The 23,572-nt window shown below is 39.3% G+C and overlaps 1 protein-coding gene across 3 annotated transcripts in view; it reads right to left on the bottom strand.

Annotated features, from left to right (window-relative positions):
• rap1gds1 (RAP1, GTP-GDP dissociation stimulator 1) overlaps positions 1–18,405 on the bottom strand; it is a 39,603-nt gene extending 21,198 nt beyond the window's left edge. Inside the window, exons 1-5 of one of the 3 annotated variants that reach the window (XM_053629007.1) lie at positions 18,029–18,405; positions 12,458–12,568; positions 11,405–11,527; positions 6,660–6,785; positions 125–271 (exon numbers count right to left, since the gene is read on the bottom strand). In XM_053629007.1, coding sequence (XP_053484982.1) covers positions 125–271; positions 6,660–6,785; positions 11,405–11,527; positions 12,458–12,568; positions 18,029–18,032 — 511 coding nt within the window. In that variant the 5' untranslated portion in view covers positions 18,033–18,405. The remainder of the gene's footprint in view (positions 1–124; positions 272–6,659; positions 6,786–11,404; positions 11,528–12,457; positions 12,569–18,028) is intronic. The other 2 variants (XM_053629008.1, XM_053629009.1) reach the window with 2 other exon arrangements.
• Positions 18,406–23,572: the final 5,167 nt, after the last annotated feature.

Here is a 23,572-nt window from a genome sequence, read left to right on the forward strand (position 1 = left end):
AAATAAATTGCCAATCATTCCAACTAGCCTAAAAACATTATTGACAGTTTCTCAAGCATCTCAGAATTCATCTATAGGGAACCATCCAAAAGTATTTTTCCCCTTGTTGGGGTTCGGTCATTACCATTATCATTGCTATAGTTCATCAGCATGCCACAAAAGACAGTCAAGAGCTTCCCGGTGGCCGGGTCAGTGTTATGGGCCAGAGCCTTAATGTGCTCTGCTACTATCTGAGCAGCGCCCGCTTCGTGAACTGCACTTCTGCCCTCATCTGCAAAACAAAGAGGTCACGTAAAAATAAACATGACAACAAAAGGATGCAAAAAGACAACAACCTGCAAATCATAAATAACAGCAAAAGGAGGCATTAACGCAACTTAAGTTACGGCATGGGGATATTAAAAAAATAAGTGCAGATAAGTATTAAAACAGGAAAATTGTTGATAAGGTTCAAATAAAAAAAGAAAGAAAGTAAGTCAAACAAAAAAAATGTGCAATACTAGCTACAAAACATCCAGTTCCTTTTTACTGACAGTGTTTCTTTTCGGTGTCTCTCAATTTCTCCAGGGTGTCAGGCTACGATCATTTTGTCATGACCTGATGAAGTGAGAAACCAGCAAGAACTCATTTTGAACAAGAGAATAGCACCAAACTTTAACACGTTTCCCCCACATGAAGACTATACACTAGGTATTTGCAAGACAAAAACCTGCAGCAAACAGTAATGGACTATTAGTAGACCTTTGTAAGTTACAGAAACAGACCTCTTCATTCCTCTCCTCTTCTCTACTGGAGTATATACTTCCAGTGAAAATCAAATCAGACAGAATGTCACTAGCCCAATCCCACTTTTTTTTTGCACTCCTCTCTTCATTCCCACCCCTCCATTCAACTCAATAACTCCCCTCCTCCCTTCATGTATCTCCTCCACTCCGCTAGAGGAAGGAAACATCTTTCTCTCCCCCCAGCAAATTACAGGCCATCGCTCAAAGCCGCAGCTGCAGAGCCGATGGCAATGCAAGTCACAAACACTGGGGATGAATCTAAAGGGAAAGATTAAATGCACAGAGGATTTCTGATACCCAGACTCTTTGAGTAATACTCACACACATTTGAGTTTTAGCTGTCTGATTATCATTCCTTGACAATAAAACTAGAATGAATAAACCCATTTGAGCAGGGAACTGCTAATTTTCAGGCAGATTTGATTGGACAAATTTGGTTGAACTATTTTGTTGGTTCTAACATATACGTATAGAGTATATATAAAGTACATCTGACAACGGTGGAGGTTCTCACCTCTGGAATAACCTTAGTGTTCGACTATGCTTGACTCTTATACAGTACGATAACCATTATGAAACCAGCACAGAGAAAAGCCAAGGTAGTAAGACTGTCTGAAACACAGTGAGGGAAAAGTCTGCTACAGAGGAGATTTTTCGAAGGCAGGATGAATGTATTAGACAGACAAACAACAGAAGACAATCGTGCTGTGGGCTCATTTTGCCGATGCTCCTTTATGTTACAAAATGCAAAAACAATAACACCTTAGCAATCGAAAATATCCTGAATATAGTCCAATTTATCTACTATTTCCTATTAGATTACAACAAACCAAATACAAGATTAGTAAATCTATTTCTAGACATATTTGACTAATTTCAACTTTACATTTTCTTATTCGATTGACAGATAATTTTGCTTCTTTCTAGAAATAAATTGGCAAAATTATTTGCCAACAGAACAAGACTATTTCAAGCTTGAACTTAGGAAAAATGTCTAGTTTAATAATCTTATATTTGGTTCTTTTGATTACTTTGACTATATTCAAGATGGTGCTAAGACACCATTTTTTGCAGTGTATTTAGTTAGAATATTAAGGACATTGGCAGCATAAGACACAAAGCTGATACACGGTCAATATCAATGGAATAAACCATTGTTACAGAGACCAGGAAAAATTCCATATAACCGACTGTATACAAGTAGAACACTGGACATGGCAAAAGTATGTTAATAATCCACATCACTCTCTCTGAGCTCCTGTATAAAGAAGAGGTCAGTTATTGCTTTGCCCTAAGCATATTCAGCTGCCCCATGATGTTGCATAAGCAATAGCCTGGGTAATATGTGATGGTTTCACATGTCTCTGAAGAAGCAGAGGAAGCACATTTCAGCCTTTCTGTCTCCAGTTGGTAAGTGTTGTGCAATATCGGAGAAGGAGCCTATGAGTAGACTGGAATTACACAACATGAAAAAAACGACAGTCCTACATCAATCCAGTTCTGTGGGAGGAAACGTCTTGTTGATGACAGAAGTCAGAGGAGCTTGGATAGACTGCTTTGAGCTCACAGGCAGTCTAATGTGACTTAAATAACCACGCTTTACAACTATGGTGAGCAGAAAAGCATCTCAGAATGCACAATGCGTTGAACCTTGAGGCGACTGGACAACAGTAGAAGACCACATGGGGCTTCACTCCTGTCAGTCCAGAACAGCAATCTGAGGCTACTGTTCACAGGATAACCAAAACACTCTTTCCCCCATTCTGATGTATGATGTGACCATTAACTGAAGCTTGTGACCTATATCTGCAAGGTTTTGTGCATTGTACTACTGCCATATGATTGCATAATTGAATGAATGTGGAGGTGTACAAGTGTTCCTAATAAAATTATCAATGAGTGTATTTTTCATTAGTTTAAAGACAAGTTTATGGTTGAAATTTGTCTTGTAGCCAAATGTAAATAAGGAAGTTAATGCCCATGTATAAATTTATTTCTGAACTTCAAAATGTATTTTTAAATGTAGTGTTTACTTAAAAGTAGTGTGTGTTATTTTTCCTTAAAATTAAATTGTTTCCTCAAATAAGCAGTTAGACCTATTTGGAATCTTCCCTCATGAAGCTGGTTGAGAAAATGCCAAAAGTGCCCAAAGCTTAAGGAGGGAAAACTGTTTAAGAAATTCAAAAACAAAATAGTGGGGGCATGGTTTAGTGGTTAGCATGTTTGCCTTGCACCTCCAGGGTTGGGGGTTGAATCCCACCTCTGCCCTCTGTGCGTTGAGTTTGCATTTTTTCCCCGTGCTTCAAGGGTTTCCTCTGTGTACTCCAGTTTCCTCCCCCAGTCCAAAGACATGCATTGTAGGCTGACTGGCATTTGTTCGTAATGTGTGAATGGGTGTGCAAATGTGCCCTGCAATGGGTTGGTACCCCATCCAGGGTATCCCCTGCCTTGTGCCCTGAGTTCCCTGGGACAGACTCCAGGCTCCCCTACATCCCTGCGCAGAATAAACAGTATGGAAAAATGGACAAATGGAATACAAAATAGTTTTGATTTAAACACTTTTCTTGGTCAATGAATATGTATCCATTCATAGTGTGAATGTCTTCTATTCTAAAATAGTAATAATAATAAAAAAAGGAAAGCTAGAGAGAGAAAGGGATAGAGAGAGACCCCATCTATGAGCAGGTGTGTTTATATACAGTATGTTCTATAACTCAGCAAATCTCTCATTTATAGCCATAGCTATGTGTGTGAGCTGTGAGTCATTCCATTTGGCATGAAAAATGCTCCAGGTCTCACTCACCCATGCCCACGCAGAGTCTAGGACAGCTGCCCACTACCCACAACCCCCCACACAAACACAGCTCATGAGTCCCAGAGAAAAAGAGACAGAGCATTTCACCAGTCAGGGTCTTTGGTTGTTTCCAAGCATCAGTCCTGCTAGTGTTTGGCCTTGGTCTTTTCACAATTTATCCTAATTTATCCTTCAAAATCATCAATTCTAATAGTACACAATAACCAAGGACATGCATGCAAATTCACTGGCTAAGGATGTTCACCAAGCTTAGACACTGAGCAGGATTAATCTTACTTGAGGTTGTAAAATCAACAAAGGCCTGCAGTGGACTGGCTGTCGCTGTGATGACATGTGTTGGCTTAGACCCAAGGTCATTCGCAGCAGAGTTCCAGTTCAGCTGCTCCATCAGCCCGCTCAACACAGAGCAACAGAGCATGAGTGACTGAGAAACTCTTTTCTTGCTCACAACCGCATGAACTGCCTAATGGTTCAGACATTTATGAGCAATTCAACTGCCAGTAATTTTGCAAAAACATTCATGATTCATGAATTTCACTGCTGGAGGTTCACCAGACTAATGCTATATTATATTATATATATATATATATATATATATATATATATATATATATATATATATATATATATATATATATATACACACACACACACACTTCTGTTTGATCAGTTTTTCCTTTTGCACTTTGGCTGACTGATACAGGTAATAACTTAGGACAATACTATTTCGGGAAAACAGTGAAGAGATATGTAAGCACTCTCCATGTGGAGTGTTCTGCGAATAGGGAGAACACACTGAGAATGATATCCACAGCTTTATCATCGATGTTTACATCACCTATGTTTCTGGTCTGTGCATATAAAAGCACAATATATGAAGTCCAAAAAGGAGCAGTATATCCAGCTCTATCTTTCTTTGTGTCACATAACAGGATTACACTTATACTTGTTATTCTGAAGATTTGTTCACCCCCTATAAGCTTTTCATTCCCTACATCATTATTTACATCTATTCACTTGGCCGATGCTATTTGACATTTCTATCCCCCCCCCACCCCCAGGGAGGCTACACTATTGCTGTGCAAACACACCAGGAGGAGTGAACATTCCTGGTTTCTTAGCCAAAAACGTCTTCCCTCCACTCTGATGAAAGCCACATTGCATTTTAACACTAGTTTGCACTAAGCATGTATGATTATTGTGTGCGCCCCATGAACAGTTTGTAAGACAGAATCCCAAACTACTTCCTTTTTTCAGTTAATTATGTGCTCTACATAGAGTATAACATACTAAAACTTCAAATACCGCGGAGATGCCACTGTATTATTTAAACGGTGGTATCATCAATGCAGTAGAACTGTAAGTAATGTATGTGTGGCAGTTAATACTACAAAGAGGACACCGCTCTCTGCTCTGGCAGAATACACAAAGGTTAGCGACACTTCATTTAACCTAAATTCTTTACCTTAATCTTAAAAGATTTCCTGTTTGATTGTAAGCGAGCTAATGTTATGCTAACCGCTGTGTGTAAATACTCAAATTAGCCGTGTTTGATTGTAAGTGAGCTAACGTTTCAAATGTTATGATTTTTTTTGGAGTTTGTTTCTAACTTCAGTTATTTATTCCTAATGTTGTGTTCATTCTTAGTTCTCTGAGAATAATTTCCCTTTGCATGATTTCATTGCTCTAGTGAACAATAGATGAAATACGTGGCACAGTAAATTAGTTGCTTGCCAATTGTATGATTGTTCTTGAGTTTTTCCCATAACCAGTTACTTATTCTCATTAATAACGTATTCAGAGGAAATTCTGGTTCGACTGTTTTCATTTATATCCATGTATTTCTGTAAATTTGGTTCCTTTTGTAGATTTGAATTATGATTTAACACAATATTATAGGCATAGTGATATTTCAGCTGATATTAGTATCGCAAGATATGTTTATGGGATCGTGACAACCCTAGTGCCTTGTATAGCCTACATAGTGCACTACATAAAAATGTGGTGGAAAAACAGAGCCAAATGTAAAAATAAATAAATAAGTAAAAATGAGGTGGAAAAACAGAGCCAGATGTATAAATAAATAAATTAAAAAAAAATTTGGTGGAAAAACGGAGCCAGATGACAAAAAAAATAAAATAAATAAAATAAATGTGGTGGAAAAACAGAGCCAGATGTAAACTGGTGAACACTAAATCTGTATTTACATGTATTCAAGTTTTAAGGTTCAAATAATTCTTTATTTTAAGAAAATGAATCGCTATTAAAATACGCTTTCAAGTACAACTACCAATGCTGAACATGTTTCGCACAAACCTCTTCATTTAAAACTGAAGTGTCAATAGAAATGTGCCTCATGCATCACTGTTTTTTCAGACACTTGACCTAGCAGCACTATTTTTTCCCCTCAGTCAAACAGTTAACTATAGCAGTGTGTTTGGCTGCGCACATGTGGATGTTTTCTTTCTGCAGTCCTACTCTAAAGATACACACACCCACACAAGTCTACACTGTGAACGACTCGCTGTTCACAGGTTTAGCGGCACTATTATATCAATCCTGTAAGCCTTTGCGTGATCGCAGGCCTTAAGCATGTGAACTAGCATCGAGAGACAGCGAGGAAGCAAAGTGTCTTCCATTTTCTTATTATCAGTCAAAAAAAATATATCACAAGTTACCAGGAAAGGAACAGTCTAATTAGCAAGCGCACAATGGCAATAATTAGAAGGAGAAGTAAGCAGAACTCTAATGAAGCAATAACAGTAGGCAGTTATTATTTCTGCACTTTGAATTCACAGATTAAATCAGATCCATTAGATACACCATAGTAACAAAGCAATTATGAGAAGGTGAGTGAGTGGGTGCGAGTTATTTGCTGTGTCTCTAACAGACAAGCCTGAATGAGGCACAAAAAGACCATGGCTCCAGCTTTATTCTCTTTATTATCAAATGAACACAGCCTTGACCGCTATTCATTTCCCCAATAATCCTCTAAATTTTCCTACAGACCCTAAAATGGTTTCTTGAAGACCCCACAGCAGCAGGGGAGGGGGACTTACGGCTGTCGTAGCAGATGTTGCCCAGGGCTCGACCAGTCTGAAGCAGCACCTCCTGGTCCTTGCAGTTGAGCAGCTGAACCAGTGGGGGGATGAGGCCTGCCTCCACACAGGGACTCCTCATGAACTCTGCAATGAGACAAATACGTTATAAAATCAATCTTTACTCACAGTAACACTGTCCCTGATTGGAAGGTGTTAAAACACCAATTATGCAACAAAACATTCCATATGGTGGGCATTTTTGCCTCGCACCTCTGAGGTTGGGGAATCTAATCCCACCTCCGCTCTGTGTATACAGAGTTTGCATGTTCTCCCTGTGCTTCGGGGGTTTCCTCCGGGTACTCCGGTTTCCTCCCCCAGTCCAAAGACGTGTTGCAGGCTGATTGGCATTTCTAAATTGTCTGTAGTGTGTTAATGTGTGTGTGATTGTGCTCTGTGATGACAATGGGCTGGCCCCCCTTCCAGGGTGTCCTCTGCATCATGCTATGAGCTCCCTGGGATAGGCTCCAGGTTCTCTGTGACCCTGTGTAGAATAATTGGTACAGAAAATGGATGGGATGGACTTTCTGTACGAGGTAGAACTTTCTTTAAATTAACTACAGTTATGCTCCAGCAACTTGCTTATGGTGCTCCTGTCAAAATCACAGCAGCTGTTAAATACAATGCGGCAACTGTTAAAAGTTATGCTAAAAGCATGCAGTAAACTAACATATGCCTTTATGCAGGATAATTTGAAATCTCATAAGCAGATGTGAATTACAAAAAAAAAGCATTATAAATGACAGTATAGTACATTGTGTGTGTGTGTCCTGACTATGTAGCAAAACTAGACAAAAACAGGGGTAACCACCTCGATAGTGGCAAGACAGCTCTGACAATATAAAGTGCTTTATAAAAAATTTTTTTTTAAAATTAAAAATAAAAATCCTACACAATTCTTTTTCTTTTTAAAACTAAAACATTGGTTACACAGGTTAAGCTTATGTTAAGGACACGGTGTAGTAAGTTTTTAGTACATATAAAGTATGTTACATACAATATACATTACACATAGCACTGTCAAAATGTCTTAGGCACCCTCATTTTTTAAAAATACAAATTTTGCATTAGATGTTTATTTTATGACTTCTGTATTATTGAGTCAGGTTTTTTTTTATCTAACATTTGCAAATAAAACAAAAAATACATTTTTCAAAAGCAAAGCGAGTATTGTCTTTGTTTTTGCCAAGTATTAACTTTGTTTCATTTATTACTGTTTGCTGCTCATTATAGAATTTTTTATGTAGAAAATGTTTAATTATATAGTTTTTGGAGATACAGTTGCAGTCAAAATTATTCAACCTCCATTGCAAATCGGGTTTATCGTCAAAATTTACAGACTTTCAGCTGTCTGCAATGAACAAATCAAACAAAAGAAATTGAAATAGTTAAAAACAACGAATGCTTCAAGGGGTTTCCCCAAATTCAACTGAAAATGCAACTTATAATGACTTCTCCAGTTTCAATTTACTCAACCCCCTGAATAGAATCCCTCACAACAGCACAAATATGCAAAACAGGTGTTGTCTCAAGCACACGTGATGCAACTAATCAAGGGCTTCATTACTGGCTTGGAGCAGAAAATTCATGAAATACCTGAACGGGGCAGAAAAAGGAAGCTATTAACAGCTGCAACCAGATTTCTGAGAAGGCAGGTTGTGAAAAACCCTCGAGTGACCGCAAAAGACCTACAGCAAAACTTGGTGGCAACAGGCACTGAAGGTTCAGTGAGTGCAGTAAGGCATGTACTAAACACAGAAGGTTTCCATGCCAGAACTCCAAAACGAACCCCACTACTGACTCAAAAGCACAAGAAAAGTCGGCTCAAAATCATATAAAGAAGCCACAGAAGTTTTGGGATTCTGTTCTGTGGCGCGATTAATCAAAACTGGAACTTTTCGGCACGATGGATCAGCGGTATGTCTGGAGAAAGATGAATGAAGAAAGAACACTCTGTCCACAGTCAAGCATGGTGGTGGCTCTGTGATACTCTGGGGCTGCTTTGCATCCTCTGGCACTGGACATCTGCAGCGTGTGGAAGGCAAGATGGATTCATTGAAATATCAGCTTAGGCGTCACTGGTCCTTCCAACAGGACAATGATCCCAAGCATACCTGAAATTCCACCAAGGCTTGGTTGCAGAAGTAGTCCTGGAAGATTCTACAGGCGATTACAGTCACCTGACTTGAACCCCATAGAAAATCTCTGGTGGGATTTGAAGAAGGGGGTTGCAGCACGCAACCCCAAGAATATTACTGAACTGGAGGCCATTGATCATGAGGAATGGGCTAAGATTCCTCAGGAACGCTGGCTACCTGGTGTCTGGCTATGCATCTCGTTTGCAGCAAGTCATAACAGCAAAAGGGTGCTCTACTAAGTACTAAATATGCTTGCCATGAAGGGGTTGAATACTTGTGAAACTGGAGAAATCATTAGAAGTTGCATTTTCAGCTTAATTTGAAGAAACCACTTGAAGCATTCATTGTTTTGAACTATTTCAATTGCTTTTGTTTGATTTGTTTATTGTAAACAGCTGAAAGTCTGCAAATTTTGACAATCAACCTGATTTGCAATGGGGGGGTGAATAATTTTGATTGCAAGTGTATCTTCGCTTTACAGAATTTTCTTACACATGCCTAAAACATTTGATTAGTACTGTACATACAGTATAATGTCCTAAAAAGTCACAAAAGAACAAAATTGGAAAGTGTTAGACAGTAGAAAGCATTTTTGTTTCAAAAGGTGGTCATATTTATTGACGCTGAAGAAATGGGACATGAATTTTAGCACCTTTAAAATGTCCCCATTCCCTATGAAGAGCTAAAGCCTCAAATGGACAGAGCACAGATGTTCCTGATGGAATGCTGCTAGCAACCAACCAGTGAGAGGCTACGAATATCATGCTACACCAGCCAGCTAGCCTCATTAGACGCCACGCATTCTGCTAAAAGCCCATTCATTGTTTTAAACCTTTTTTTTTCTTTTTATCTTTCACAAACCCAATTCACTGCCAGCTTGTCCTCTCCTAGACTTCCTGAAGCAAGAACTTGTATAATTAGCCTAAAAGCAGGGAAGTAGGCCAAGCACTGACTCAGCAGAATTGAGGTTTTATGGGTTTTGCAGGCTGGCAGCATGGCAGAACAGGACATAAACTTGTGCAGTAGCTAGAGAGAATATTTCGGTGATTCACTGTGCATGATCATTGTATTGAGCTGAAAATCAGTGTTGTTGATACTTTAAAAAAAATCCAATAAACAGATTACTTTCCTGGTAAAACTGGGATTTGAGCTACAAACTGAATTAAAACTTGCTATGCTGAACTAAGCATTTGAGTTTAGCTGAGTATTTAGCCTGCCGAAATTCAAATTCCTTCAACAACAAGACTCTGCTGTAGATGTTCACTAAAAGAACAGTCTCACAGTCCAGACAGCCTGCCAAGCTATCAGGAACAGCACGGCTGTGTCTGCACTTGGGGGACTAAGAGTCTGTATAAGTCTTCCAGGGCTTCAGAGTATAATTTTAGAGCAATGTCCCAAAATGACATCATTTATTATTCTGTGTGGAATTAATAATCATGAAATACAGCATCTTTCCTACAAGTTGCAATTATACACACACACACACACACACACACACACACACACACACACACGTCACTATGACGGTTCTCAGTGAATCTACCATGACAGAAAGTAATGATTTTATACATTATAGATTTTCTATAACAGCACAACTCTGACAGTAATTCTAGCTGCAATGTTTATATTAATACGTGCCTTCAAATATGTTATCAGTTCTACACTAACAACTTAGACAGGGACTGTATGGAGGAAGCACCATATCAAGTGCGTAGGGTTTAAAATGTGTGTGAAATCATTGACGTGTAGTTTTCTGTGTGAAGATGTTTAATAAGCATTTTTGAAAGGAGTCACTAGTGTCAGCAGTAAAGCGATAACTTTAAGTGTTCCAACATAAAAAAACTTTCAGGATGGAGGGCTTTGCTGTTTCTCAGTAACATGACAAGCTGAGTTTTTCTCTCTCGCTCTCTCTGTTTTTATTTTCAAGAGACAAATAAAATAGAGGCTGGTCAGGGAATGTTTGTAGCTGTTGATGTAAACAAATGAAAAAGTATAAGTAGTCGTTCTTTAATTAAAACAATTTTGTAATCATTGGCAAATTGCTATGGTAAAAGAGTAATAAAACACTTGGGATTGTGCTGGATTTTGAAAATAGTCAACCTTAAGGTTACTAATGTGTCGCATCGGTCCGCATCACACCACCCTGTTGTTGATTACCTTCCTATACAGCCGTCTGTTGTATTTTGTTTCTTTCATATCTTAACAAGGTCAGATATCTGACATTTAGAGTAAAATATAAACGTGATAATAAAATGTTCTTGGCAGAGAAAAAGGAGGGGTCACAAAACTTCAGTTCACTCTGCCTGTTATTCAGCCAAGCCCCATCTGTTATCAGAGTAAGACAGCTAGTAATGCTTAATGGGCAGCGGGAGTGACGAAACAACTACAAACGACCAATAATTTTTTTTTATTAGATTTTTTTTTTTAAAGATTCTGGCTGTTTTGCCAGCTAGACCAAGATCATTAACATAGCCATTGAAATACTGTGAAAAAGTAGAGTAGGAAAGAGATTACAAATTCAGTTCAGCACAGTTCGGTTCATCATGAAGCTGGATTAGGAGTCCTCACCATTTTTGGCCACCTCCGCTATGATGTTGGCTACTTTGGGTGTGCAGGAGTTCTGTGTGGCCAATAAAGAAGGCATCATGGGAAGAACAGCCATCTCCTGGATTTTTCCACTGGCTTCCACATCTGGAAATAAAGTTTAATAATGAGGGAATTGAAAATCACGTTCATGTAACGTGAAATCTTAATTATACTTCCTATTAGCACCCATTAACATATTACATACATCTCAAAGACCTGCTTTAATTGTAAAGTCAAGAAGTCTGAAAATCAGACCATAATACTGTGCATATGCTGTGACTAATTAGTGACCAACATGCAGAGGCAAGAAGTGCCGGATTCACTCTTCTTCCCTGGCATGCTCCATCATTATTTATAAGTGCCCTGAGGAGCAGTACAGCAGCACCTCTCAGACCACAGAAAGCCTACAGCATTCTGCAATTACATTCGTCAGAACAACAAGCCAAAGACAAAAACACTGCTCTCATCTGAAAAATATCAGGCGCAGAACATTTGGGGGGGGGGGGGGGAGATTAAAAATCTGTCGCCCTTCCAGCATATGTTTAAAAGAACTACTGCCAAAACAGACCATTAGACTGAAGGATGTCCATCTCATTCTTTTTCAAATGGCAGTACATCCCACCCCATCCATCCATTTTCCATACTGCTTATCCTACCCAGGGTCACGTGGAGCCAGGAGTCTATCCCAGGGAACAAGGTGGGGGACACCCTGGATGGGATGCCAACCCATAACAAAGCACAATCGCACACACATTCACACACTACAGACGATTTGGAAATGCCAATCAGAAATTCTCTCAACCAGCTCCATGAGGGAAGTTTCCAAATAACTCCGCACACAAAGGGTAGAGGCAGGATTCGAACACCCAACCCTGGAGGTATGAAACAAACGTGCCAATATCCTAACTGTCAAGTCAGCCATAATGTACAAGCTGTACATCCTTCCCGTCTGTTTCCATCCTCAAATGCTAAACACATGATTGAAGACTAGACTGTAATAAAAGGTTGCTGTAATATAAGGGCTGACACACTTACTGTTATGGGCCAAAGCTTTGAGCAGGCAGTCCAGGCAACTCTCCACACTATCTGATGCACTGTCCGCTGATGAGAGCTTCAGCGTCTTCAGGGCTTCACTTAGGTTATCTGCTAAGAGAGTACACCACAGATTAATAAAAAAAAAAATACTTCTTTTAAGAGTAAAAAAAAAAAAATACCAGTCTCATGAGTCAGTCTTCAAACTAAATACAGCCGAGAACTAAGCCTAATTTTACTTGAAGAGGCCATTGGATTGAAATTGCAATTACTCCCTACTAACTGTTATAAACAAAACTCGCTACTGCTTTTGGTGATGCCATTAGCTTTTTTTTTTTCCCCCTCATGCCACTAGTATTCAAAAGGCTCATTTTCTATCCTTAAAGCCACCCGGTGCTACCATATTGCCTTTCAACTTCCATTTTCACTTTCTCATGACGCTAGTACAATTCCACTTCAGATGCAGTGAAGAAGCCAATGAGGAAAAGTGCACATGTATGCTGAAGTACATATCTAATTAAAGGCTAAAAGTATTCCCTACCACACAGTATTAGCATCTCTAACACTTCCCCAATTCTCATATCGTGTAAGGGTTCTGTCACTATCTACAGAGATTTTAAGGAAAATCTGAAAATGTGTCATCTCGTAAACTGTTTTAATAAAGGAAGAAAGAAACAACAATAACATTATGTTCTATTTAATACATGCCCAACAAGTGCAATTTATTATTTCACCGTTTTATAAACAGGAAAAGGTCAAGTGTACATAATAACGACATGAACACTGCACTTCTTATGTTACGTAAAACAGTTTTACATAAAACACAATGTTATGTTATTATATTATACTGAATATAAAAGAAAGGCTACTCGGAATACTGTTGCTTCATTGGAAAAAGATGTGTTCTGAATATTTATGATTCATACTGATAAGACCTTTTCCACTTTCTTTAAAGCTACTGGTCTTAATTCAACCAGTCAAAAAGCATTTTGGGTGATAGGTAGATTTTACTAGGTGAAATCGGGTATTCATGGAATATACAGGTAAAAACGTGCACAGAATATCGCGATCCCACATTAGCTAGCCTCCAGCCCTGGCTTCATATCTACCCAGAAGGTAAGCGTTGAGGGGTGGGGTACTAATCACTACTTTTTTCTCTTTTTTTTAATGAATTGGTATGCATCCATCTGAGATTTTTCACCATTATTTTTATTTCTATAATAGAAAAAAAAAAAAAGAATATCAAATAAATACCAATTTCACTAGCACACCATCAATGTAAACAATGAAATGGCTGGAAACATGAAGCCACGAATCATGGGAAAATTTAGACATCAGGAAAAAGGCAGAGAGGTTTTCCTGTTGGAAACTGGTGTGATCTGACTGGACCCTTCGGGATTCGGAAGAGTTTGGCTAGCTAAATGTACAAAGGAGAGGTGTAAACATTTAGGCATACCGCTGATACGGTACAAAACAATTTCCATACAATTTGATTTAGTGGCCTCTGACCGATTTGTGACCTGTGGTGGGCCATTAATTTGTGAACGATGACATCAAGAACTATTTTAAAATGATTAGACTAACAGCCGAATCGCCTTGCTAGACCATTTACACAACAGTTTTAACAGGAGACCGATTTTTCACACACCAATTGTCTGTCCTCTTTCGATAAGAATTCATTTAGAATCAGTTATAATTGATTAATGATTTATGATTGTTGCCTCAATTCATGAGCCTGGGGTAGAGCATCCGAGACTAAAACTGAAAAAAAAAAACCCACAATCACATTTTCAAGCACGTCCTCTGATTTCACGCCGAGATGCGCACATATTGAAAAAGCAGTTTCAGTCGTAGAAACTCTATGACTCGTGGAAATAAATATCCCATAAAGATATTTCGGTACATATTCTAGCAATATTCTATTTAAGGAAAACTTCCAAAAAAAGACTTTTCAGAAATGTTTAAGTTTCATTGTTAAATTAAAGACATGCAATGCCAACCCTTGTCGAACAAACAGGATAAATAACTATATCCAAGAGTCACTATGTAGGTAATGAATCTCAGTCATTTCAATAGGCATGGCGGCTTTACTAATGTCACTTGGGAAGTCAATTAAAATCATGTGAATGGCAATGCTTGGGACCACTTGTCACAGTAGAGGCATTAAAAGTGATAGATACGTACAGAGACTATTAAGGTGCCTACTTCAGTCATCTTGGAGCTAAGGTCAGCAGGAACACTCAGCAGGTGAAGAGAATAAGCAAGGTTTCAAATGGCCTGTGAGGCTCCTTTATTACAAGGAATAAACATGTCTGAAACACTGGCTAACTGCTACTGAAGCAATATTATACCCACAAACCTGCTAAACTTCAGATAGAGAGCCCAGACTTTACTAAATAATATATAGGTAAGCAAATGAAGGATTTGAGAATGGCCATATGGTGGGGAGGCGACTTTTCATGGATAAGTGACAACAGAGAACATGTTGCAATTGCTTCTGCCATTTTCTGATGAAAATTAATGAACATCAGCAAGCAGCTGTGCCAGTTTTACCCATTTCTGGGTAAAGAAATAGATAAGTAAGCTTTAAAAAATAAATAAATAAATAAATAAATAAATTCAAACATATTACTGGTCCCGCATTAACCCAGATTTAAAGGGAAAGAACCCAGAGAGACCAGGGCTTACACAACAGCTCCGGCTCTCTATATTTTTTTTTATTACTCTATTAAAAAAAGAAAAGAAAATGAGAAGATGTATTTTAAGGGTTTTTTTGTGTCCATCACAATGCAAAATCCCAAAGAGATCGATCTATTTTTTTAGCAAAGGCACAGACCAATCACAAATCGTTCGTCTGTCACTGTTTCCAAAGTTTCCTTATCAACCCAGTCTTTTTCACTCACTTTCATGCAGGGCACCAATAATTTTGGACACAACTGCACCCTACATACATGGTGACTCAACATTACGCTGGGGAAATGCTCGAGTATGCGACTTTTTCTTCTACATTTACTTCATACAGAACCAAAATTAGCAATAACTATGCACCACAGTTAATGATACATTTCTGGAGCAACATCAAACATGCTGACTATAATGCCTTTTAGATGCAGGTACTCTTTCAGAGACAGGCTTACAGACCGGTATGTATGGTGGTTCAACAGGGTTTCATTTTCAAAGTGCCTGAGGTTTGCATTAGGTCATGAAATATCTGTCATTACGATCTATTTTGGTAAATGGTCTGCACTTATATAGCGCTTTTTTTTTTTTTTTTTTTTTTTTTATAAACCTGAGCAGTTCCAAAGCACTTTACACTGTGTCTCATTCACCCATACACACACACACACACACACACACACACACACACCAATGGTAGCAGAGCTGCCATGCAAGGCACTAGCTTGCCATAAGGAGCAACTTTGGGTTCAGTATCTTACCCGAGGACACTTCGGTATGTGGAGTCACGTGGGCCGGGAATCAAACCACCAACACTACAATTAGTGGACAACCCGCTCTACCAGCTGAGCCACAGCCACCCAGCATTTTGCTTTAAAACATCAGGAACATGTGTCAGGGGTCACTCAGTAGGACATACACATAGGTCAAGTGCATTTTTTGCCTTATCTGATCCATTAAACAAGACAACCGTTATGACCTCAGAATCAGAGTTCTTTGCTCGATCCCAAACTGCAAATGGCATACTGTCAGGCAGTGACAGGGCACCTGAAATCCACTGCCAAATCTAATCATCACAGTGATTTAAGGCCAAAAAAGCATCAGGCTTAAAAGAAATCGACTTAAAAGGATCTGCTGAGGATAAAAAGACTGATCTGGCTGCACATGTATGAAACTGACTGTGTGTACATGGGGGGCATGTTTTTATACCTTGGTGCAGATCAAATGTCCCCACAAGCATATAAATACCTTATAGGTTTGACCTTGGAAAGACATTTGGCTGGTCTCCATGAGTAAAGCTGGTTCTAACAAAAACGCATTCATTCATCATTCATTCTTCTACAGCAACCGCTTTATCCTGGTCACGGTTGATCCGGTGCCTATCCTAGTAACACTGTGCAAGAGGAGGGAGAATTCACTGCAGATAGGATGCCATTCCAGTCCATCACATAGCACCAATCACAGACACATTTATACACTCAGTCACACCATTAGCATAGCCAGTCTACTTACCAGCATGTTTTTGTACAGGGGGAGAAAACCCCACAAAAACAATAAGAGAACATTCAAAACTAAACACAGACGGCAAACTGAGCTCAGGATCGAGCCCAGGACCCTGGAGTGCTGAGGCGGCAACTCTACCCAGTGCACCACCATGCCACCGTTTTTACAAAAGCTGCAGCTTTAAATAACATATAAAAAATAAACTAAGGTGGTTTCCTTTTAGATCTCCCCCCCATTCTGGTGGTTGATATGAACATTACTCAAAGCTGCTAAACTGTATCTGCATGATTTTATGCATTGCACCGCTGCTACATGATCAGCTGATTAGATAGTTGCATGAATGAGTGGGTGTACAAGAGTTTAAGTGATCTGTTTTTGAGTAAACCGGTCTCTTGGGTCGAGGGTTTGAATCCCAACTCTGCCCTGTGTGCACAGAGATTGCATGTTCTCCACATGCTTCCAGGGTTTCCTTTAAGTACCCCAGTTTCTTCCACCAGTCCAAAGACATGCATTGTAGGCTGACTGGCATTTCCAAGTTGTCTGTAGTATATGACTTGGTTTGGGGGGGGGGCTGTGTGTGTGTGTGTCTCCTCTCCAAATAGCTCATCCCTCATTCAGAATAGAGATAGATGTGTGCAGGGCATGGATGAGTGTCACCTCTTTTACACAGACTCACCAAGAGCTTTTCCTTTTCTCACGTCCATCATTTTTCAGACTCATTATGATTGCATGGCAGATCTCAACACCATGTAGAAAGCGACATCATCCAGTGTGAACTCGCAGTCAGGGCTGAGGGGAAGGGAATCAGCTATGGGCAAACACTGAAAGGGTCGCTACACATCCGACCCGTCTAAAACAACCGGGTTACCATTTAATCCGCAATGATCCACCAAGATAGATCTGAGGGATGATGACTCAAACAGTAAATAGTGAGTCAATATGTGATTCAGCTCAGATGGTGCCCATCACTGATGTCTGATCTCTCTCTCATCAGCAGCAACATTTACATTAACATGGTGTCCTTGATTTGTATCTAATCCACGACGTTACATCAACACAGCAAACCTGCGAGCAGGGATTTCTTTTCTTTCTTTTTTTTGCAGTAATCTGCTCTGTGTGCCTGAGCATGTACAGTTAAACTGCTGCTTCATGTTTTCTCTCTTCCCCCTCCTCCCTTGATGCTCTGACACCAACAGTAACAGAAACAAACAAGCAAAGGTCCCTAAACGGGAAAAGGGGAGATGTTTCACCCGGCTTTCTCACTGAGACGACAAACATCCCGAAGCACTGCTGGCCAGCATGCAGCTCGACCGTTATCTCAAACCTGGATCACACCTTGAGGAAAAATCACCACATCTCTTTATATTCTCACAATTGCAATAAAGCAACACTTACCCATTTGCACGAGGGATGTTTTTAGTCCTCTTGTATGGTTTCAAAACTCCAACGTAAATACGTGCCTAGTGATATTTTCAACTCCTAGCAGGCAGGTGACACGAGAAGCCTCGCTATTTAGTTATTTATTTATTTATTTATTTCAGTTTGCTTGTCAGACAGATATCCGGGCAAGGCCCACCTTAACCCACGCTGCTCCAGCTACACACACTGTCCACTCCGGTATAGTTAAGCGTCGAAAGCTCTCCGGACAGCGCGGAAAAAATCCCAGCACCCCGCTATTCTGATGTCGGCGGTTTTGTATTTTTATTCGTGCAGATTAACCAACACGGACGTAAAAATAACAAACCGTACTATGCACTTCCTCTTGCCGGAGCAGTCTGCTTTCAAAGCACCGACACCGAGACACACGAGTCACCGCCTTTCTCTCCGCTAATTGGCCAATAGCCCGCGCCGAGGTCCTCAGCTCGACGCTGATTGGATACAAACATAAGTCTCGCGCTTGGGCTACGCCTTTTAACGGACGTGATCCCGCCCCCAGTTTTGACGGCCACAGTGTGCGCGAATAATCAGAAAATCGGAAAATATCACTGATTTGTCAAACGCACGATAGGTGTACTAATTCTCCCAGACTGTTATTTTATTATATGTCCGTTGTTGAACAACAACTGGCTACTTCCTAACACATATTATATTGTGCAAATAGATTCATTTTAAATCTTAGGAATGAGATATACCCTATGTAATTCATTATCTATTAGTATTATTATGAGCTTTATAGATGTATCTGGCTTGTGTGTATTGTGTGAAGGAAACATGTGAACCATTCAGACAGATTCGCTTCCTTTGGAATGACTTTTATTGTTGTGTATGTCTTGTTTATCCAATTTAATGAAAAGGCTCATTCACCCTCAGATATCTTATTTGCTATGTTATTTGTTCATTCTGATTGGTAAACATTTCAGAGTTATTAAGTCTCCTGCTAAATGGGGCATCTTGCTAGTAGAAATTAATTACTTACTAAAATCTCTTAAACCCATTAATAATAATGAAAATGTTGATTATAACTATACACGTGGAACTTCCTTTCATTCCAGACACACTGGGTGTGTTATTTCCTTTGAAACTAGTGGATTTGTTTTCTCCATTTCCTCATTTCCTTGCCTAGAACTAACAGCAAAGCCATCACCCTGTGTCTGACCTCACATGCGCAGCCGATAAAAGTCCCTGCTTCAACATGTTCACTCTCTTTCCCATTCTAACCTTACAGAGGAAGTGGATTCAAGATGCTGACTACAGCAGTCTTTTCATTCTTTAAATCTTTGCTAATCTTGTTATTGTTTTTTTTTTTTCTCCAATCTGCACAGTCAGAGAGAATGTTGAGGCACACCTAACAATAGGTAACAATTGACTGTCTTGCAAAAAAGGCATATTGTTTACGTATGCGTGTAGAAGTGTGGGTGTTGCAGATAAAGAGCAACTAATATTAAAATCTTAGAAAGTCCATAAAGTTATAGTTTGTGTGAATTGTTCCATCCATCCATCTTCTATACCACTTATCCTTCAGGGTCGCAGGGAACCTGGAATGTATCCCAGGGAGCATCGGGCACAGGGTGGGGTACACCCTAGACAGGGTGCCAATCCATCAAAGGGCACAATTACATACACAGTGTAAATTGTTAAAACTGTCAATTTTCCTCATGTTTTGTGTATTTCAGGGCATGAGTGAAGTGAACAGCAGAGACAACTGAAGAGGTTGCTAGGAATAATAAGGTAAGCTCCTTCACCAAGTTGCAGTGGCAGGAACAAAAGCAGGTACAATGCTCTGTAAAACTTTGGAACACAACTCATATGTGCTTTTAGTGGCCATGGGCTAAATGCAAGAGCTGTTAGCAGACAACCAACAGCAAATTGAAGTACAGAGCTCGAGGGTCCCTAGTATGGCTTCACATGATGTTCTATAAGTGACTGGGTCTCATTCTCTGAACCTGATGCCCAGGTCAGCATTAGCATGCCATAGTTCAACATCAAACCTGACTGAAGATTCGAGTGTGAACCAGGAGCACAGCACAGCAGCAGCACTGAATGCACTACAGTCTGGTGTTAAGGGTGCCTTGGCTAAATAAAAGTTGAATTCTCTGCGAAATACAGCTGGTTAAGTGCCTAAGCAATTTCATGGTATATCAATCCATGTGAGTGTCCTGGATAGTCTACAGTGTAATGATTTCTTTTGTAAGCCTTTAAGAGTGTTAAAGCTAGGATTTGATAAAAGAGCAGGCAGTGGCCGCAATGGCAGATGCAAAAACTGGTTGCTTCATTTTTAGTACAGGATTATGAAGTTGTGCTGCAGACAGCCCCATTATAGAACAAGTAAAGCATATGATTCACTGGTTCTAAGTTGACTAGTCAGAAAATCCCCCACCAGCTAGTGAGGGAGGTATCCGTGATGACCATCTCCACAATAGTAGCCTGGTCTCTAAATTTCAATATAATGGATGCTTTATCTTTTCCTTTATAACTAGTCAAGACCTTATCTTTCAGGAGGGTGAGAGAGAGGAATGAAAGTCTCAAAAGACATGGCAACAATTTATAGTCAAACCATAGTAGGTTTGTTTATATTACAAGCCTTTGCTGAGAACTCAAAAAAACATTATAACTGATGTATAATTGGTATGCTCATCTAAGTTTAAGGAAATGTATTTGTATATCACTTTTAACAACAAAGCATCATTCAGAAATCCTGGGAAGACCTAGATCTCTAATCCTAATGAAGAAGGGAACAACAATTAATATGCTGTCTCATAATAGTAAAGAATATTCCACATGGTATAGCATCACTGTAAAAATGTAAACTAACTGGAATCCTCTTGGCATTAATTATAATAACAAAGCATGGACTGCCAGCCTCACAGATACAGCTTGTGGGATTATGAAATGGTTCCCCCCAAAGGCCATTTTGTGCATCAGACTATGATATAAATACAAAGCTCGTCATGCTTTTTCCTGTTCTATCTATCTAATACTTCAAACAAACTGTGGCACCAAACTTTTTTCTGTAGCATATATTCTGGTCCATATAATATAACAAAAAGTTATCACAGTGTATTTTCCATAACAGTTCTGCTTTGTTCTGCCATTATTGAGCAACAGTAACAGCCCAAGAATAGAGATGTGGTTGATTTACATATAAATTTTATCATGTCCATCCCCATAACATGTGGAAGCTGTTCTTGGTTTAATCCATTTGTGCCCATTATTCCTCCTGTGATTTCATGCACATTAAGGTTCTACCCGTGACCCATTTAGACAGGTTCAGCATTTATATTTCTCTGAATGTTGGTGTCACGTCTATACTGACAGATGAATGCCATAACACAGCCATACAGTATATCTACCAGGAGTCAAGCAAATCAGAACATTTCATATACTGTAGCTCACATGAGTACAGCCAGAGCAATGCCGCAACACTGCCATATCTCTACCAGAAGAGAACCATAGAATAAATATTTGTATGGCACACATCATGGCTTTATGTGGAATGTTTGTGTGAGTTCTGGCCCTTATGGCCCACATGTGGCTGACACACCAATATCCACTAGAACCCCAGGGCTCCAGTGAAACTGTACCAGGACCACAATAAGCTATGCTTTAAAGTACCCTTATGCCCAAAGCAAATTTTAGAATAAAAATGCCCCAGTTACTATATGTAATACTTGCATTATTAAAATGACTTCTTCTAGTGCCAACATTACTCCATAGTCAGGTAAATACATTATTTGGACTGCTAAGATGAGTGGTTTGCCTCTCTGGCAGGGAGTAGGAAATATAGCTTGAGTAGAGTTATTTCGCAAAGGAAAAATTTATTGTTGAAAAGTTATCGGTTTCCTGAGGTATGAAATAATATTGGTTTAATTCCTGTTTTGCATTAGCAAGACACCAAAATCTTATATCTAAAAGCTACAGTACACACCTAAGACAATAGGTTAGGTGATTGTATTAATTTATAAACACAATAATATATTTTTGTTTTATTTAAACATATTCTTGTGTATGTATAATGTATATTTAAAGAGTATTTTATATTTAAATAGAAATATGAATACAACCATGTATAATTTAAAGAGATGGAAAACAACAATTTGTTTGAAAAACCTTTCAGATAAAACTCAAATCACACACAAATTATTTATTAAACTCAGTGATTATGGTATGTATTCAATAACACAGTCCGAACGAACAACGGGGAGCAATAAACATGCAACGGTTATTTGGTACAATGTAAACGTTTGGCAAAATACTATTATACTTGTAACAAAAATTTACCCAACTAAAGACAATGGCAGATCACTCTACTCCTCATCATCCGCTTCCTCCACCACATCACCATCATCATCAAGCAGCTGCGCATCTAAGATGCATTTTTCTCCTCAATGCCTTCATAGTCAATAGCATTGTGGTCTGTGGTGGTCCAACAGCAGTGAGAAATTTGTGCCAGGAGTATATTAATAATGTGATTCTTTAATCAATCTGACACTATTAAATAATTTAGAGATTCTTGCCTGTGTCTGCTATTCTTGCTGGCATTTAATACTGTAATTTTCTGTTTTTATCAATAAATAGTCTTCTTTTGTTGTAAATTTCACTTTCCACTTCTGCCAGATTTTCAATTTCACAAAGGACGTTAGCGAGAGTGAGAGCAACATATTTAGCGAGCCCTCAACTCTGGCATTAGAGCCCTCACAGCAGGGCGAATGGGTGATGACTCTGTGGCATAATCACAAAGCCAAAGCTAAGGCAAAGGCTCACACATGGGAGCACCACTCCTCTTCGCTTCATGTGTCTAACAGGTTTGCTCTCCTCAGTGATGTACCCGCTGAGAAACGTGAAAGATTTCTATACAGCACATGAAATTAGCCAGGCCTTTATGGGCACCAACAGCTTTAGTTAGTTGTATACCAGGAGCCAGAGCGCCGGACATAGCAGGTAATCTTAGAGTCTTAGACAAGCATAGGTTTTAAAGATAGTTTTTCATGTAGGAGCTAATGATATACACCTTTGTCAGTCAGAGGTTACTAAGAGTGACATTATAGAGGTGTGTAAATTAGCAAAGGCAATGTCCAATGCAATAATATGCTCTGGCCCCATCCCAATGCGCCATGGTGATGTAGCTTACAGCAGGTTATGGTCGCTGAACTGCTGAATGTCCAGGTGGTGCTTGGAAAACAATGTGGGCTTTATAAGTAATTGGAGTAGTTTTGAGGGCAAGGCTGGCCTGTTAGGGTAGGATGGTGTCCATCCCACGCTGGAAGGTGCTGCTTTCATTTCTTGCATAGCACAGAGTTGTAGAACAGGTCTAGTTAATCCATGACAATCCAGAGCCAAGGCCAGGGAGCAGACAAGCAGGCTAAACCAATCATTTGCTAGCTGCCTTGAGTTATCAGTCAACACTATTGAGACTGTGTCTGTTCCCCGAGCTAAACAAAAATGTAGAAATACTTAGAAAGTTTGTTTTAGTAAGCTAATTAACATAACATTATATCATAC

This window comes from Ictalurus furcatus, chromosome 7, assembly GCF_023375685.1.
Source record: "Ictalurus furcatus strain D&B chromosome 7, Billie_1.0, whole genome shotgun sequence".
In the NCBI taxonomy this organism is placed as follows: Eukaryota; Metazoa; Chordata; class Actinopteri; order Siluriformes; family Ictaluridae; genus Ictalurus; species Ictalurus furcatus.